The 18,653-nt window shown below is 49.9% G+C and overlaps 1 protein-coding gene across 3 annotated transcripts in view; it reads left to right on the forward strand.

Annotated features, from left to right (window-relative positions):
• Positions 1-18,653, forward strand: part of ESRRB (estrogen related receptor beta) — a 176,178-nt gene that overhangs the window by 144,628 nt on the left and 12,897 nt on the right. For 2 of the 3 annotated variants that reach the window (XM_044774083.2, XM_044774082.2), the window contains 2 exons: positions 12,597-12,707; positions 13,233-13,394. In XM_044774083.2, the coding sequence (XP_044630018.1) occupies positions 12,597-12,707; positions 13,233-13,394 (273 nt within the window). Of the gene's footprint in view, positions 1-2,992; positions 3,126-12,596; positions 12,708-13,232; positions 13,395-18,653 lie in introns of those variants that run through there. The other variant, XM_070514110.1, reaches the window with a different exon arrangement.

The raw sequence follows: 18,653 nt of genomic DNA on the forward strand, positions 1-18,653 counted from the left end.
CAAGGGCTTTCCAGGGAGTTCTGGTGATCGTACAGGACCGGGGCTCTCAAGTTCAGGGCAAAGGAGACAGGACTTGGAGATGAAAGTTCACATCTGCCCTTTGACATGTCCTGGCTGTGTGACCCTGAGTAAGTCAACTGACCTTTCTGAGCCTCACTGTTCACATGGGAAAATAATAATCCTGTATTCTCCCTCCCTCAACATTGTTCTGAAGATCAAATGAGATACAGAAATAGCTTTGTAAACTGGGAAGCTTGTGCCCGTGAAGCTGTTTACATCATTAATAAACCAAGGACGTTGAATTGTGGGGAGGCGAGTGGGATTTCTGGGTAAGAGGAAGAGAAGGGTCTTGACTATGAAAACTTGGCAGTGTCCGGAGAGAGTCTACCCTTAGCCGGGGACACCTGCTCTGCAGGGGAGGCGGGAGAAGGACGCCAGCTCAGGGGCCTCGTCAGAGCCTCTCCTCTGGGCAGAGAAACGTGACGGGGTAGTGCCTGGGACAGGCTCCGGGCCAGGTGCAGGGCCACGCTTCTCGGAGCTTCAGCCCGTTATTTTTAGAGCCTGGGTATAAAAGAAAGAAATTTAAGCTGCCCCCTGCCACTGCCGCCCCGGCTCACCCGGCTATTTTTACTTCTGAAAGCCTGGGATCTCGTCCAGCTGAGGGAGGGAGAACGAGAAGAAAGGAGGGGAGATAGAGGGAAGCACGAATTACTTTCCTTCCATTAAGAAAAAAGTCAGAAGCCTGATCTTATCAAGTCAGCAAGCGGACATCTGATCCAGGCGGTGGCAGCCGCCGGCTCTGGATGCTCAGCCGCGCCTGCAGTGGGTTGGAGAGGTCAGCGGATGGGGCATGGGCTCCAGAGGTCTGGGGAGCCCCGCTCCCCTCCTCCCAAGGAGTTTCTGCCCGAGTGGCATCTGCAGTTTCTTTGCTATTTCCTGTGCCCTGAGCTGGGAAATGGGGTTAGACACACAGATACAGGGACAGCTGCCCAGTGATGAGTGTGGCGGGGGTTGGGGGCGGTACAGCTGCAGCCGAGGGCAGCGCCTGTGTCCCTGGGTTAGACTGAGGCAGCCGCTCCACCCTGTGGGCATATTCAAGAGAGTGCCTGTGTTGGAGCTGTGTGGCCCCAGGCGCATATTTAGCCTCTCTGAACCATAGTTTCTTGAGAGTTCTTGTTTAATGCATTTGAGCCATGTTAGTTATAAGTAAAATGATGTGTTTTTCTTTCTTCCCATGGAGAAAACTGGCAGTTCAGGGCAGACCCTGCTACCATCAGTAGGCAGAAAAAAGGAAAGCAATTACTGTTGAGTGCCTGCTGTGGACTAAGCACTTGGCTATGTTTCACACATTTTATATTATTTAATTCCACTAACCTGAAAAAGGTGAAGTATTTTAAAAAAATCTTTAACAGCTTTATTGAGAGAAAATTCACCCATTTAAAATATACAATTCAATGGTTTTAGGCATATTACCTTATTAATTTTTTTTATTTGTGGCAAAATATATATAACACAATTTGCCATTTTAAAACCATTTTTAAGTGTCCAATTTAGTAGCATTAAGCACAGTCACAATGTTTTGCAATTATCACTACTATCTATTTCCAAAACTTTTTATCATCCCAAATAGAAGCCTGTACTCACTAAACAATAACCCCCATTCTCCCTCCCCCCAGCCTCTGGTAACTTCCACTCTGCTTTCTCTCTGTTATAGATATCTCTTCTAAGTGAAATCATACAACATCTCTCCTTTTGTGTCAGGCTTATTTTGCTTAGCATAAAGTTTTCTGATGTCATAGCATCAGAACTTCATTCAGTTTTTTTATGACTGAATAGTATTCCATTGTATGTGTAAGACTGCGTTTTGTTTATCCATTCATCTGTCGATGGGCACTTGGGTTCCTTCCACCTGCTGGCTGTTGTGAATAGTGCTGCCGTGAACATTGGTGAACAAGGATCTGTTTGGGTTCCTGATTTCCGTTGTTTTGAGTGATACCTAGGAGTGGAATTGCTGGCTCTCATGATAATTCTGTTTCGCTTTTTGAGGAACCACCAAGCCGTTTTCCCACAATGGCTGCACCATTTTACATTCCCATAAGTAGTTCAAATTTGTTTAAAATTATCGTTTTTATTTTGAGATAATTGTAGATTCACATGCAGTTGTAAGAAATAATACACAGTGATGCCATGGGCCCTTTACCCAGTTTCTCCCAATGGTAACATCCTGTGAAACTACCGTACAGTATCACAGCCGGAATATTTACTGTGATGCAGTCAAGACACAGAAGAGTTTCAAGGGCGAAGTATCTTTAGTAACAGTAATATTAGCTAACGTTTACTGAGCGCTTACTGTGTACCGTCCACGGCATTTGACGTGGTTTGCATGCATTAACTTATCTAACCCTCACCACAGTCCTCTGAGGTCCGCACTATTATTGTCCCCATTTTACAGAGGCACACAGAGGTCAAGGTCAAGGTAGTCAGGGGTAGAGTTGGGTCTGACCCTGAGGCTAATGCTTCTTTCTTCTGCTTTAGAGGCACAGACCTCTCTGGGCCTGGCGCTGCTGCCCCTCAGAACTCACATAGTCTCCAGGCGAGGTAGCAAGGCACAGCCAGGGAGGCCCCCGGGCGTTCGCATCCCGACATTGTGAGGGAGCATCTCAGCAGAGACCCGGTCCCTCCCTCTGTTCACATTGCCTCTCCCCCTGTTCCTTTCGAGGGTTCTCATCCTTCTGCCTTCTTGGTCAGGGCTGGGCAAAACAAATGTCCCCTCACAGGGTCACCAAAGAGGATTTCATGAAGGAAGTATATTTACAGAGGGGTGGGTGGGGTCCAGCGAACCCGCCAGAGGTGGTGACGCAGCCCTGGGACTAGCAACAGTGGGGAACCTTTAACAACCCCAACCTGAAGACACCGGTGTGAATTGCTCCAGGAAGCCAATGAGAACTGTGGCCGTACTCAGAGGTCAAAGTCTCAGCCACACTGTGGCCGAGCAGGAAGGGAGGGAAGTGACTCAGGAATATATATCCCAGCTGCCCTGCTCTCTGGTCTTCTGCAGTGCCTCCGGGCAGCAGACCTAGCTGGAAGCCGGAAGACAAGAGATTCCAGGTGCTGCAGCAGGGCAGGTAAGAGTAGAGTGTGGGTTCTCGGCAGCCTGGGGTTTGCCGGTTCAGATCCCGGGTGTGGACATGGCACCACTTGGCAAAAGCCGTGCTGTGGTAGGCGTCCCATGTATAAAGGAGAGGAAGATAGGCACGGATGTTAGCTCAGGGCCAGTCTTCCTCAGCAAAAAGAGGAGGATTGGCAGTAGTTAGCTCAGGGCTAATATTCCTCAAAAAAAAAAAAAGAGTAGAGTGTGGGTTGCCTCCACGTCTTGGCTATTGTAAATAATGCTACAATGAACATAGGGGTGCATGGGTCTCTTTGAATTGTTGATTTCAAGTTCTTTGGATAAATACACAGCAGTGGAATAGCTAGATCATATGGTATTCCTATTTTTAATTTTTTGAGACATCTCCATACTCTTTTCTATAGTGGCTGCACCAGTTTGCATTCCCGCCAGCAGTGTATGAGGGTTCCCTTTTGCCCACATCCTCTCCAACACTTGTCCTTTCTTGTCTTATTAATTATAGCCATTCTGACAGGTGTGAGGTGATATCTCATTGTGGTTTTGATTTGCATTTCCCTAATAATTAGTGAGGTTGAACATGTTCTCATGTGCCTGTTGGCCATCTGTATATCTTCTTTGGAAAAATGTCTGTTCATATCCTCTGCCCATTTTTTGATCGGGTTGTTCACTTTTTTGTTGTTGAGTTGTATGAATTCTTTATATATTTTGTAAATTAACCTCTTCTCAGATGTATGTTTTGCAAAGATTTTCTCACAGTGGTGTAAGCAACCCAAGTGCTCCTCAGTGGATGAATGGATAAAGAAGATGTGGTATATATACATACAATGGAATACTACTCAGCCATAAAAAAGATGAAATGGTGCCATTTGTGACAACATGAATGGACCTCGAGGGTATTATGCTAAGTGGAATAAGTCAGAGAAAGACAAATACCATATGAATTCACTCATATGTGGAAGATAAACACGCACGTAGATAAGGAGAACAGATTGGTGGTTACTGGAGGGGAAGAGAGAGGGAGAGGGCAAAAGGGGTAAAGGGGCACGTATGTGTGGGATGGGGCAAAACTACACTATTGGTGGTGAGCATGATGCAGCCTATACAGAAGCTGAAATATAATAATGTGCACCTGAAATTTACACAGTGTTATAAGCCAATATGACCTCAATTAAAAAAAAATAACAGAGTAGAGTATGGAACTGGAGGAGCCAGCTAGGGCCAGCCAGCCCACCCACCAGCACAGAAGCTGCTTACATGGAGGTGTAGCCGGCTCTGACAACACAGAGGCCTTCGGCAGGTCACACACGTGTGGTTCTCAACCGGCACCTGGGCAGGTGCTCCCACCAGTGGTGAGAGAGGCTTTTCTCAGCTAAGGCCACACAGGATGCGCTGTGAGGCACAACTCCTGGGGCACCATTCAGACGGAATTCTAGTGAGTGGTGCACCCAGAAGTGTGCGACATGGCCCTGGCCTGTATCTCTGCTTTCTTTCTACCAGGCAGACTCTTGGCCCTTTGAGAGATACAGGATCCACAATGGTGGGGAGCTGGGCTCTGGAGTCAGAGCGCACTCCTCCCCGTGTGGCCTTGGCGAGTGACTTAACTTTTCCCAGCCTCACTCTCCCCATCTGTCAGATGGGGGAACAACACAAGCTCCCTTGTAGGGTTGTTGGAATCCTATAAGGTGAAATAATACCCATACAATGCTTAGAGCAGGGCTCAGCCCACCACTGCTGCTGGTCAGGAGATGTGAACTTCTGCTTATACTTGTGTCTACAAGGTTTAGGGGGATTATCATGTTGGCCAAGAACAGGGACAGCTCCTTATCTGGCTCTGGGCTCAACGAAAGGGCTCAGTCTGCATAGGTACTTGGATTCCAGTGATTATCAATCTTTTTGTGTTCATGGCACTCTTATGAATACCTGCACTTTGGCCCGCACATGTTAAGAGATTAAACAGTGGTTAAAACAAGGATGTAGGGGGCCATCCCAGTGGTGCAGCAGTTAAGTTCACACGTCCCGATTCGGTGGCCCGGGGTTTGCTGGTTCGGATCCTGGGTGCAGACATGGCACCGCTTGTCAAGCCTTGCTGTGGTAGGTGTCCCACATATAAAGTAGAGGAAGATGGGCACGGATGTTAGTTCAGGGCCAGGCTTCCTCAGCAAAAAGAGGAGGATTGGCAGCAGATGTTAGCTTAGGGCTAATCTTCCTCAAAAAAAAAAATAAAAAAGGAAAATAAATAAAGACTTTAAAAACAATTTTAAAAATAAAAGAATGACCAAAAAAAAAAGGATATGTATTTATTACAGTGTTTGAAGATCTGATAACCATTTACATTTGTGGTCTAGTGGTTAAGATTCGTTGCTCTCACTGCCACGGCCTGGGTTCGTTTCCCCATCAGGGAACCATACCCCCTGTCTGTTGGTTGTCATACTGTGGTGGCTGCACGTTGCTCTGATGCTGAAAGCTATGCCACCAATATTTCAAATACCAGCAGGGTCACCCATGGTGGACAGGTCTTGGCGGAGCTTCCAGACTAGGACAGACTGGGAAGAAGAACTTGGCTGCCCACTTCCCAAAACCTCGGCCCTGAAAACCCTATGAATAGCAGCAGAAAGCTGTCTGTACAGTGCCTGGAAAGTGAGAGGATGGTGCAGAAAGCTTGGGCAGGGTTCCACTCTGCTGTACACGGGGTCAACTTGATGACACTAACAACAAAACATTTTACATACGAGAATTATTAATGCTTTTTTAAATTCAGAAAGTATCAATAAGGTGATAAAATCTAATAATCCCAGATAGTAATTGTAAGTTGGTTCGTATTTTAATGTGCTTCCTGAGTCTGCTTTTTAAATATTGTTAGTTTGAGAACATAATCATGCAACTCATTTCTACTTCGTCTCCTTTTTTCTTCCCCATTTGGTGTTTGTAAGACTTAAGCATCCTAATTTAAAAAACCATTGCCCATTGTATCAGTGAAAATGGCTTTCTGTGGCAAGTGACAGAGCACTTCACTGCTAGTGGCTTCGGCATGGATCAAGGAGCTTGATTCCCGCCTCCCGAGAAGGCTGGAGATGGGCCGTTGCTGGGCTTCTTAGCCGTGGCGTCCAGAGCTCGGGTGCTTTCTGTCTTCCTTCCCCTCGCGTTCTTTGGTGTCCTCACATGGCTGCCTCATGCTTGCAAGGTGGTTGCCACAGCTCTAGGCTTCACCTTCCAGGTCAGGGCAGGAGAAAGACAAAGAGAGCTGCACCAAAAATATCTGTCCCTTTTATCAAAAAAGCAAAACCATTCCCAGAAGCCCCCACCCTGGGCTTCCCCTTACATCCCACTGGCCAGAATCAGGTCACGTGACCAGCCCTAACTACCAGGGGAACTATGACAGTGGGGACAGGATTGCTGGGACTGGCTAGGGCACATTGTCTCCATGAACAAAATCTGGGTTCTGTTAGCATAGAAGAGAAGGAATGGAATGAAGATTGGGTAGACCACCAATAATGTCTGCCAGACCCAACCCGTAGAACTGGGTGATCCACTTCTAAAGGGTTCCTGATACAGCATCTCGCCGGAAGGCTCAGGAGAGAACCCAGTGCATACCCTTATCTCTTGGGGAGGGGCTTCTTCTTGTTGACTAAAATTCTGAGCAGTGTACTCAAGAAAATATAAAAACACATTGGCAGATAATAAGTATAAACATATTTAACCAAAATCTGTTTAGGAAGAGTGCAGAGGAATTTAGAACTTTCCTTGAGGAGCTGGCCCTTCCCAGTTCAGAGCAGATCGCATTAATAAAGACAAATGCCTAGAAGGCAGGGAGGTGACTGGCTTGGAAACACTGTATAAATATAGAAAATAACGGGTGCCTGGCCATGGAAGGAAGGTGCCCAAGGATGTTCAAGTTCATGAAGTGCTGTCTTGCAGTGGGAGGGGTGGGGGTAGTCTTGCTGGATGGGCTGGAGGGTAGGAAGTGATCCTAGGGTAGGAGGGTAGGAGACAGAATTTAGCTCAATACAAGGGGAAACTTTCATGAGGAATGGATGGCTTAGAGGGGCTGAATTTCTAGAGGTTGGAGGGACAAATGGAAGCTGGGAGAGGACCAGACCCTGAGATTCTTTCGTTTCCTGCTTCATTTGAACTGGGCACATCATTTTACTCAAAAACTTGTCTGCCTACCACGGGCAGGGTGCTGGGCAGGGGCTGCAAAGATGAATGAAAGCTCTTGCCTGGGAGGTGCCCCTAGTCCCCCAGGGAGATGGGCGTGTGATGTCTTGTGAGGAGTTGTTTGGACCGTGGTTGCTGTAATAGAGATGAGCAAAGGAAGCCCAGGAAGGCATGGCCAGGGGGAGTCTGGAAGGACTTCTCTGCAGAGGTAATACTGAGCTGGGCCTTCAAGGGAGCATCCAGGACGTGAAGTGCCTCTGGGGACAGTGTGGGCATGAGGGATAAGGTCAGTTCGCTTAGGTGATGGCCCATCTGCCACAACCCCAGCCGAGGAGAAGGGGGTCCCTGGGTTGGGAAGCACAGGTCTGTGCCACAGGCCCCCTCTACCCTAAATGCTCATTAGCAAAGCCAGACCGTGGGACACTGTTGGGGGAAGGAGAGCTCAGGAAATGGAGCCGACTTGGGCGCACTGAGCTGATGAACTGATGGGAAGAAAGGCAATCAAGATGAGGTGGTGTGTGAGGTGCTGGGGGAATGCTGACGCATGGAGCAGGCTTGGACCAGCCACGGAGCGGCCGGAGTGACAGCCTCGCCCGGCCAGCTGGAACCACTTTCCAACTTACCGAGCATTTTCTCACTGTTATGTCATTTGCTTGTCACAAAAGCCATATGTGGTGAGCAGAGTTGGTGTCCCCATTGCCTCCTTCCCTGTATCTGAAGATGAAACCAAGGCCATGAGAGCCAACTTGGCCAAGACTGCATGGCCCACGAGGGGCAGACAGGCCTGGGACCTTGCTCACCGGGTCTCTGGGCTGGAGTGGTTTGAGCCAGTGCCTGGCGTGGGACTTGGAAAAACAGACGCGAAGCAAGGAGAGCAGACACACCTCACACCAGGTGTCCATTTGTGCATAATCAAACCCAACAGGCTAGTTTTTTTTTTTTTACAACCTGATAATTGACACATTTATTGATTGGTGCCATTGACCATTCTGCTGTAAGGATCTGGAGGAGAAAATTTAGAGGAGAATGTGTCCTGCTGTGTCTTGGAGGCCATACTCTGAAATGGCAAAGAGCTCGGATACTGGCTCTTTTACTGGACAAATTACCAAACCTCCAAGTCTCAGATTTTCTTGTTTGTAAAATGGGGATAAGAGCACTTGCCTTATATGCTGTGGATTAAGCGGAACAACATGTGCAGGAAGTCCCCCATAAAGGAGGCTGTCATTATCATTATTAGCGTGATTTACCAGAGAGTTGTGCACAGAGCTGGGGAAGCATGAGAAAGATGATGTTGATGATGCAGACAGTGATGGCTCCCATTTTCTAAGCACCCACTGTGCCTTGGGTGCCATGACAGACCCTGGAGGACGACGGTGAGCAGCCCCTGGCCGGAGGGGCGCCGGGTCGGTAGGGGAAGCCCCGTGTGCTGGAGCCCTGGAAGAAGCCCCCGGCCTGGATGGGAGGCGGGAGGAGGCACATCCCTTCCTGTACGCGTCAAGACTTTCTTGAACACCCACTAAGGGCCAGGCCCTGTATTAGGACTGAGAACATTCCATATGGAGGCAGCAACAGAGGTGACAACTGCCTGCTTCCTTACCTTGCTAAGGGATGGGTGCCTTTTTAAATTTTTGGTGGAATAGTTCCCACCACTGTTGACTGCTGTCTGGGGTCAGGCAGGCTGGGTGGGAGGGGAGAGCTCATGAGACTAGAGGAGAGAAAGTCAATGGAGTGGGGAATGGGCTGATCCCGGACTCCACGTCAGACCCTGGCACATAGTAGGTGTTCAGGAAATGGGGGGCCCTCCCGTCCTTGAGGAATGAAGCTTGGTGTTTTCACTCATGGTCTTGCCAGCTTTCCAAGGGGAAGCAGAGCTTGGAGGAGCTTGGCTGAGCCCGGGTGCAGTAGGCAGGGGTGAGCTGCTTTGTGGCTGTGTCACTGGATGGGGTCAGCAAAACTCTTCTAAACAGGGAGCTTTTCCCAAAAACCTTCAGGGGAGGAAGCATGAGGGGTGGGAGGGGTGAGGGAGTAAATGTGAGCTGATGTCCTACCAGCACATGTAGGTCTTGTGTTGGACGGGATTCGGCTGTCCCCTTCAAGGTCCAAGGTTCTGGTGGAAGGCGACTGGACAGCTTCTTCTGCTGCGATGCTGTAGTGCAGCTCTTCTCAAACTCCTGTGCACATCAATCGCCTTGTTAAAATGCTGACTCTGATGGAGGAGAGAAGGGAGTCGGGGGGAGCAGACCTGGGATTCTTGTATGCTTAACAAGCTCCCAGATGATGCTGATGCTGCTGCCCGTGGACCACCCCTTGAGAAGGAAGGCAGCTGTTGGTGCCCACCTATGTTTACTCAGCACTCTATCACGTGGGTGCTGACCTGCCATCTTGTGACTGCAACCCTGCCCAGGGCTTTCTCTGGCCACCAGAGTCTGCTCAGCCCGGACCTCTGAGATGCCAGTGACTGCAAGGAGAGGTGGTCAATGCCCCAAGGCCCTCTTCCACAGCAGGGGGAGCTGAGCTGTGTTCTGCACTGTGCCCCAGGGTCCTCAGTGATGTTGGAGCTCGGTTGCCCACAGGAGTAACCCACTCAGGAATACACTCGTTGTTGGCTTTCTTCCTGAGATCACCTCCCCAATAAACTGCCTGCACACACGTGCTTGTCTCGGGTCTGCTCTCGGAGAACCCAACTACAGATGTGGCCAGCTGCAAGCCATCCCAACCCTCGAGGCAGAAGGGGAGTTTATTGCAAGCCTATCAGGAGGCTCAAGGACCACACTTAGAAGCCAGACAAGGACCAGGGGAAGCGCTGAGAGCCCGGGCACAGGAGATGCAGTAACCAGGAGAGTCTGGCCCAGGGCTGCCCACGCCCGTGCTGCTCAGGGCATTGCTGCTGCCCTGACCAGTCCTCACCCTCTCTCTGTCTTTGTGCCGTTTGATCACAGCCTCCAATTGGCTGTGCCTGTGTCACCAGTCCATACTTTGACCTCCAAAGGCTGCAGAGGAGGAGGAACTGGACCACTTGGATATCCATAGTAGGGGGTGGACACAGGCCCCCAACAAGATGACCCACAATAGGAGAATTGCCTTTAGATAGGAAGTAGGGGTAGGATGCTGGGTGGACCCGCTCCTTGAAAAAAAAGTCCATTACAGCCATGTTCAGTGTCAAGTACAAAAGTGCCAAGTTGTGGGTAAAAAGGACACTGCTGATGAAAGTGCTGAGCCATGACTGGCCCCAAAGAGACAGTCCCCCTGGGCAGTCTGCTGGGTTTGGTATGCTCACAGCATCCTCCTTGCCCTCCGGGAGGAGGATGTGGTTTGAGCCCTTAACTGGAAGCACGTGGGGATGGCGTCATCCCAGATTCCTCAGTCCCAAGGGCAATTAGCATTTAAAGTGACGTCCCTTGCCCATTCAGTAAACAAAGTTATTTTACTTTCAATTACTCTCATTGCCTTAGGAAACTTCCTTTCTTGTCCCAGACTTAAAGTTAGTAGCTGTATATCCTAACTAAGAAACAGCCAGAAAATCACCTGCATGAATGGAGTCTAAATCCATCCTCTTTCCTGTAAGTTACAATTATAGCCACGCCCCTGACGACTGGACTTTTCAACCTTTTGGTCAACAAAGACCTTCACAGACAAGGACCACATAGACGATGGTGGTCCTATAAGATTAGTACCATACAGCCTAGGCGTGTAGTAGGCTTTACCATCTAGGTTTGTGTAAGTACACTCTACAATGTTCGCACAAGGGCGAAATCGCATTTCTCAGAACGTTGCCCCGTTGTTAAGCGATGCAGGACTGTATTCCTGCCTTCCTCTTGCCTCTCTCCAAGAAAGGGCTGGACTGATAGGACTGGCTTGTCACCATCTCCTCCTGGGAGGATGGAAGAAGCACAGGATGGGCAGGAAGAAGAGCCAGAGGGAAAGTGCCCCGCAGGGCCCTGAAGATCGCTGACTGGGGCTGCGAGGGTGACGCTGTGGACCTTTGGGGAGAGGAACAGGAAGCTGAGCATGGCCCATCACCTCAGAGGCGGAGGCTGTCACCACGAGCTTTCCTCCTCTCAGGACTGGCTCTGTCTCTGACTTTTTCTGTGTTTTATTTGAGGCCCATTTCACAGTAAGGAAAGGAGAGCTGCTCTGCTCTCTGTGCAGTTCATACTTTGGAGCTCACTGGATGGGTCCCCTTCATCTCTTCAGCTCAGACTGTACATGTCGGTGGTCTGTCTGAGCTTGCATGCCTTTGGATGAGGAGCCTGTTTGAGGTCCTGCCCACCCTGCCAGCTGGTGGGGGTGTCAAATGGTATCCACGTGTCTGTCTAGACAGCAGGAACGGGGTGTGTGTGTGTGGGGGGGTTCTTAAAGGCAGTATGGACACAGAGACAATAATGGATCTCTCCAGGATAGGGTCTCACTCCTGGAAATGGATGTCAGTGTGGAGTGGCCACCACTGCTTTTGCACCTGCTATCAAGATACTTCTAGGGGCTGGCCTGGTGGTACAGCGGTTAAATTCACACGTTCTGCTTCGGTGGCCCGGGATTCGCTGGTTCAGATCCCAGGCGCAGACATGGCACCACTTGGCAAAAGCCATGCTGTGGCAGGCGTCCCACATATAAAGTAGAGGAAGATGGGCATGGATGTTAGCTCAGGGCCAGTCTTCCTCAGTAAAAAGAGGAGGATTGGCGGCAGTTAGCTCAGGGCTAATCTTCCTCAAAAAAAAAAATACTTCTAGGCATTGATGTAGGTGTGGCTCGACCACCTGCATCCCCATCCCTCAGGGACTTTCTGTGGAAGATGTACTCCAGAATTCCATCCTGGAATCTCTGAAGGCGGGATCCAGAAATTGACATTAGTAACAAACACCATCCGCCACGCTTATGTGAAAAGCCTAAAAATCCTTGTTTTAGCTCTTCTGCGGTGCCTGCTAACGGCAGATTCAGGTCTTCTCTTGGGTGAACTAACTCACCTCGCTGGTTTCATAGCAGATCTAAAATAATGGGTCTTCTTTCCCAAACACTTGGAGTACTTTTGTTGTGCTTTCCATTTTGGAGACAGAAAGACTTAGAGGCTAAAGGTTGCTTGGGATGGATTTCAGGAGGATGCTGAATCAGGAGAGGCCAGACCAGGCCTGGGGCAGCTGGGATGGGCCATTGCTGTTAGACAATCGTTTTAGGATTGTCCAACCACTTGGCCTGAGGCTGGTAATGAGGCAGCTGTCAAAGGCCACCTGGGCATGGCCCTGAAGGTCTTAGCCAGTGTTTAAATTCCGAAGTCAGTGCTGCCACCCTGGTGATGTCTCTCTTTCCCCTCCAACAGGAGTGCGTCTCGACAGAGTGCGTGGAGGCCGCCAGAAATACAAGCGACGGCTGGACTCGGAGAGCAGCCCCTACCTGAGCTTGCAGATTTCCCCACCTGCTAAAAAGCCATGTGAGTGCCAGGGCGGTCTGTGCCCTTTTGCCAGCATTTGTACCCAGGACATCTGGCGTCCTTTGGGGGAAATGCCATCTTCCCACCACTGGGTTATGGGGACAGTGTGGATTTGGGGAGGTGACTTCAGTGCCTGGCATTGGTGTCAGATACTGCAGAATGATGCTTCATTCAGAAGGCCTTTCTGTATGAGATGTCGCAGAATGTGGATCAAATGAAGCATGGGCCTGGGAAGGCATGGGCTCCAGCATCCAGAACACGCCCCCCCCTCACCTCCCACCTGAAGCAGGTTCCTCTGGGGAGAATTCACCAGGCAACTTCCCTTAGAGGGATGTTTCTCAACAGCCCAAATCACTACGGCCAGCAACTTTGTGGAGTCAGAAAGGGTGGGGAGATGATGACAGCCATGTTTGACCTTCCTGCGGCTCCTCAGAACCCGACTTTTCATCCTGAGCCCTCCCAGGCTCCATCCTGGCCCCTTTCCTCTGTTCCCAGGCATTTACATTCCCCCTTTGGTCTTTGCAGTGACCAAGATCGTGTCGTACCTGCTGGTGGCTGAGCCGGACAAGCTCTACGCCATGCCTCCCCCTGGCATGCCCGAGGGGGACATCAAGGCCCTGACCACTCTGTGTGACCTGGCAGATAGGGAGCTTGTGGTCATCATTGGCTGGGCCAAGCACATCCCAGGTGAGTCACGTGGGACTAGGGGGAGAGTGCAGCCAGGGCCTCTCAGTCACTCTTCCCGCGGCCAGCTTCCGATGCTTTGGGACCCAGGAACCCTGTGGAATCTTGGCAAGCCTGTTTTTCTCTGGGCTCCTTTTCTCTCCTTGTGGGATTGGAGGGGAGAAGGTGTTTGGAAGGTCCTGTAATGTTCCTGAACTGCTGGGGGCTCTTCAGAACCGGTTCTCATTCTGCAGGGCTGTGATTGCATCTACAACAGGTCGTATTCCAAGAGCAAGTTCTTTGAACTCTTAAAGGCCAAAGAGTAGGGTTTTCTTGTAGACCTTATTGGAAATATGCTGGGAAATAATGCAGAAGAGGAACAGGCTCTCTTGCTTCCTATTAGAGGCAGGGGGAGTGGAGCGGTTAAGAGCATGGGCTCGGAATCAGGTTGGGATTCAAGCTCTGGGTCTGCAGTTTACTAGCTGTGTAACCCTGGGCAGGTCATCTGACCTCTCTGCAAACAGGGAGTCACAGCAGTGACTCCTTTGTGGGCTTTGACGTGAGGATGAAATGTGAGCATGCGTGTGCGGCTTTTGGCATGTGCTACCATCAGTTGCGTGCTCACTGTTGCCACTTGCCTGATCTAAGGCAGGCCTGGCTCTTCATCTGCATCGTGTGACTTGAAGATCATTTCCAGCGTGGATAGTATGTGTAATCAACGGGTTGTTGGCCATATGGACTTCTCTTCCTTGCATGGGGCCCCCAGCCCCTCTTTCAGCTTCTCTTGTTCTGGATAAACGGTGGGAGCTGATTTTTAATTTTATTTTTGTAGACACCGATACCCACATGTTCTGCATTACACACGTGTTGGGGAGCTTTCTAAAGCCTGTGCAGTTTATTCCTTCCAGGCTGACAGCTTGGCTCATAGTGTGGTAGAGACATCCTGCTCTCCTCTGGCAGTGATCCGCCATGGACTCAGATTCTTACTGGCTCCGTGACCTGGGGCAGTTTATCTTCCCGTCTGCAGATCCTTTTGTGTTTGTCACCAGCTCTGAGAGATGAGTACAGCATGCGTGGTTGTATGGCAAAAGATGTCCTGGACTTTAGATGCCGAGGCCCCCAGTTGATTGGGATGAGTCAGAAAGTGCTTATATAAGACATTGTGTGCACAACTGCAGAAGGAACCTTCCCGGGACAAGGGCTTGGAGGTGGTGCTGGTGTCACTCAGCTGGCAGGAAGCCTGGAATGCCTTCTGCCGGGACTCCGGTGGCCCCGGCATTTTGCTCATGGATGGGCTCCCTGGGGATCTGGCAGAGCGCCCTTCCTAAGGAGCTCAGCCTCTCAGGATTACACACTCAGTAGTTTTTGAATCTGCCCGGTGCTGGTTCAGCACAGATGTGGGGTCAGGCCACTGCTTAAGATACCTCAGCCTGGATTGCTCCAGTAACCCAGGGCCAAATCGGGTACAGCTCGTCCTGCCCCTCACACTCTGCCCCCACTCCCATCACACGCTCCTCATCCCGGTGGATCGACTGCATCCCCGCAGTGGCTCAGGAGTGGCTCCTGGCGGTCCCCTGGGTCACTGCTTCCTTCTCCTACCACCCCATCCCCTTGATACCTTTGAGCGGGTGTAGAACCAGGAGGCACTGTCTCCCCTGCACCCATTTTTCTCCATGTGTTCCCACCTCCCCTCTCCCTCTCTCATCTGTGCCCAACCAAAAGGGCAGTGGGAAGAGCGGATGGCTGTTAAGGGCACATTTGGCTTCAGGCACACCTGCGCTCTGGTCCCGGCTCTGTCCTTACTGGCCTTGTTCAAGACATTTCATTTTTCTGAGCTTCAGTGTCCTCGCCTGTGAAATGGGAATCATAATAGACCCCCCCTCACCGCGATGCTAGGAGATACAACACACTTAACCTAGCCGTGACACAAAGTAGGTATTTGATAAATGGTGGATGACTGTGACCATGGTTGTCATTGTTGCTAATAGTATTAAAAACCTCCTTTCACATCATCATTTTTCCTTGTCCAAAGCTGAATTCTTTTTGATTAAAAAATAAAATAAACATAGGGGCTCATTTGTCTGTCTCAAATGCTAATTTGCCTATTTTGCATAAATCTGCATGCTGAATTATTTGGGCCTGACCTTCTAGTGTTTAAGGTAAAATTAATTAATAAAGTCTCCTGCCACTGCATGTTAAGGGTGATGACACATCAAGTGTCTGATATATTTAAACTAATCAAGTCAATCCCATCTCAGATTAGATGGAAAACTCGTCTGAAGACCTGCTCACCAGCCCTTCGGGAGAGAGCAGGTTGAGTAGGGGGATGCCAGCCAGGGCCCGACCCTGGGACTTGTGTCAGCTCCTGTCCACCCTGGTTCCTGGACAGGCAGAAGGACTGACTCCTCAACACGGCTCAAGTTAGAGCTCTGAGGAGGAGCCCGAGCTGCTGCCCTTAACCACAGGAAACCACACCACATGCCTTAGCATCCTCTAGCCTCTGATCCCGAGCCTGGCACACAGACAGCACTTCATACTTGCCTTTGCGTGCATTTATTGAGCATTCATTGTATGTAAGCTGTCTTGATAGGAGTTGTGGATGATAGAAAGAATTAGATTAATTTCTGCCCCAAGGATCCCCATTGGGAATAAGGTGGATGATTAAAAAAAACCAAAACTTTTTCATAGAATTTTTTTAAAGATTTAATTTTTCCTTTTTCTTCCCAAAGCGCCCCCAGTACATAGTTGTGTATATTTTAGTTGTGGGTCCTTCTAGTTGTGGCATGTGGGATGTCCACGCCCAGGATCCGAACGGGCGAAACCCTGGGCCGCCGAAGTGGAGCGCGCGAACTTAACCCACTTGGCCATGGGGCCGGCCCCATCATAGAATTTTTCAAACAAAGGTAGACCAAATAGTATCTTGAACCCCCATGTAGCCATTACCCTGCTTCAACAGCTACACCCACGGCCAGTCTTGTTTCATCTCTGCCCACCCATTTCCCACCTCCTGTTTTTCATATGCGATGAGGCGCATACTTAGAATGCAGTGAGAAGAACCACAGGACGGAGTTCAGAAGCAGGAAGGATGCCATGGCTGCCAGGGGAGAGAGCAGAACCTGAGTTAGGCCTTCAGGATTGATGAGCAGTGGCCATGGAGGAAGAGTCCAGAAGGGCGTGAGATGCTGTGAACACAAGTCGCATGCTGTCACACAGAACCTGACGCATTCCTGTGGGCAGTGAGCGACCAGCTTAGCCAGAAGGAAGGGTCATTTGAGCACAAAGTCATTCCCAGCACCCCCCTCCCTTTTGCTTGCATTTTTGAACACACGCTTTCACAGGGTGAGTTCCATGGGGACCTTGGGGCTGACTGTGGTTTGCTCAGAATAGCAGCCACTCTTTGGTTTGAGTCATCTGAAGTTGCCCTACCCCAAATGCAGGTTTTTACCTTGAGCTGATTTTCCAAGGATTGGGCGGCCCACAGGACAAGCCCACGTCTTTGGAGTGGCCACCTCTTGTTTCCCATGAGCGAGAGACTAGAACAAGAGGCAGCAGGCTTTCCTAGGCAGTGGGTACCACTTGACGAGCTGCAGCCTCCAGGTGTTATTAGCCCGTTGTCCTTCCACTCCAGGCTGCCCTGGCCAGGAGAGCCTTCTCCGGCCACGCCATGTGAGTCACTGCTGGCCCTGCCCAGCCCAGGCTGACATGTGCTTGGCTTCTGCAGGGGCCCCCCTCAGAGGCCTCTTCACGCACGGTCCCTCAGCAGCCCTGCTCCCAGGTAGCCACCGTCTGCCTCACGCTGGGGAGAGAAGAACGCCAGCGGCCCATGAAATATGGGCTGCCGAGTGACAGCAGCTGTGTCTGGAGTGGCCTCAGATCCTATAATTACATCTCCCTTTATTACCTCTGCTAATGGCCCTCCAGGTCGACAGAAACGATAATAAATTAACAGATTATGAACTCCACTTGCCACAAATTATGTGCACTTTTTTTTTTTTTTTAAATTCCAGGAGCTTGTGCTGTCAAATCACTGGGGGATGGGGGCTTGGGAAGAGCCTGAGTGTTATTAGATCACTCAGTGCAGATAAAGCAACTTTCCAGGGCAGCGGAGGTCGAGGTGGGAGACCTGGGGAGAGAGGGGCCGAACTCCAGGGGCACGGGCCACCCCCAGCCTCTCCCCGCAGCCCCCTCTGTCGCAGAATCACCGATTACTTCATGAGGGAGACCGAGCTGCAGGGCGGGGAAGAGTACTTCAGCCCGTTTGGGTTGAAATAAAAGCAAATGTGTGCTTCTGGTAAAGACATTGATGTAACAGAGGCATGGAAATGATGAGTTCCAAATCCCTTTCTTACGCACCCTTCTGGGAATTTCCTGTGCTTTTACAGCCACTGCGCCTGTGTGTGTGCGTGTGTGCATGCTTCTCCCCTCCTGCCGTGGGATCATACTGCAACCCTGCTGGATGCTCTGCTTATTTCATCTGATTGTATAAAATAGTGGCACTTACCATGTGCTCAGCAGTGTTCTGGGTGCTCCACACCTTACCTCATTTAATCCAAACAAACTCCAAGAGGGATGTAATATTATTATTCCCATTTCACAGATGAGGAAGCTGAGGCACAGAGACTGGACTTGCCCGGGGTCACACACAGCCAGTGGTCAGTAGAGCTAGGATTCCAACAGTCTGGCTCTGGTGTCTGTGTTCTTAATGGTTCCTTCCCTGCTTACGCTCTTGGTGTCTTTCTACATCCACACAAACAATTCTACCTCTTTCTTTCTTTGGCTTCTAATGTGCCGTTCATTTAACCAATAATTACATTTATTACATTTATATAATAAGGACGTGTACTAGATTAGTTACATTTAGGCTGTTTCCTGCTTTGGGTCATTACAAACAGATCTAACAAACGCTCTTTTCACGTTTATCTTTGTGTATTTATGCATACTTTTCTTTCTAGGAGAAATTCCTGGTGGTGGAATCGCTAGGTTGAAGGGAGCATGCCTTTTGTTTTGTGCTTGATTTGACTTTATTTTTGGACACCTTACACATGGACAGATTCAAAAGCCAAAACGAGACACAAATGTTTACGCAGATGTCTCACCTCCTTATCCCCTCCCCCCACCGTCCTCCTAGAGGTAGCAGTTTTTATTTCTCATTTTTCCTTCTAGGGTTTCTATTTTCAAATATTAGAAAATAGTTGCACTTTTTTCAAGTATTAGAAAATATCAAATATTTCCCCCCTTCCTTGTGCAAAACGAAGCCGCCTACATACGCCATCCAGCGCTCTG

The sequence above is a fragment of the Equus asinus genome, chromosome 7 (genome assembly GCF_041296235.1).
Source record: "Equus asinus isolate D_3611 breed Donkey chromosome 7, EquAss-T2T_v2, whole genome shotgun sequence".
Classification (NCBI taxonomy): Eukaryota; Metazoa; Chordata; class Mammalia; order Perissodactyla; family Equidae; genus Equus; species Equus asinus.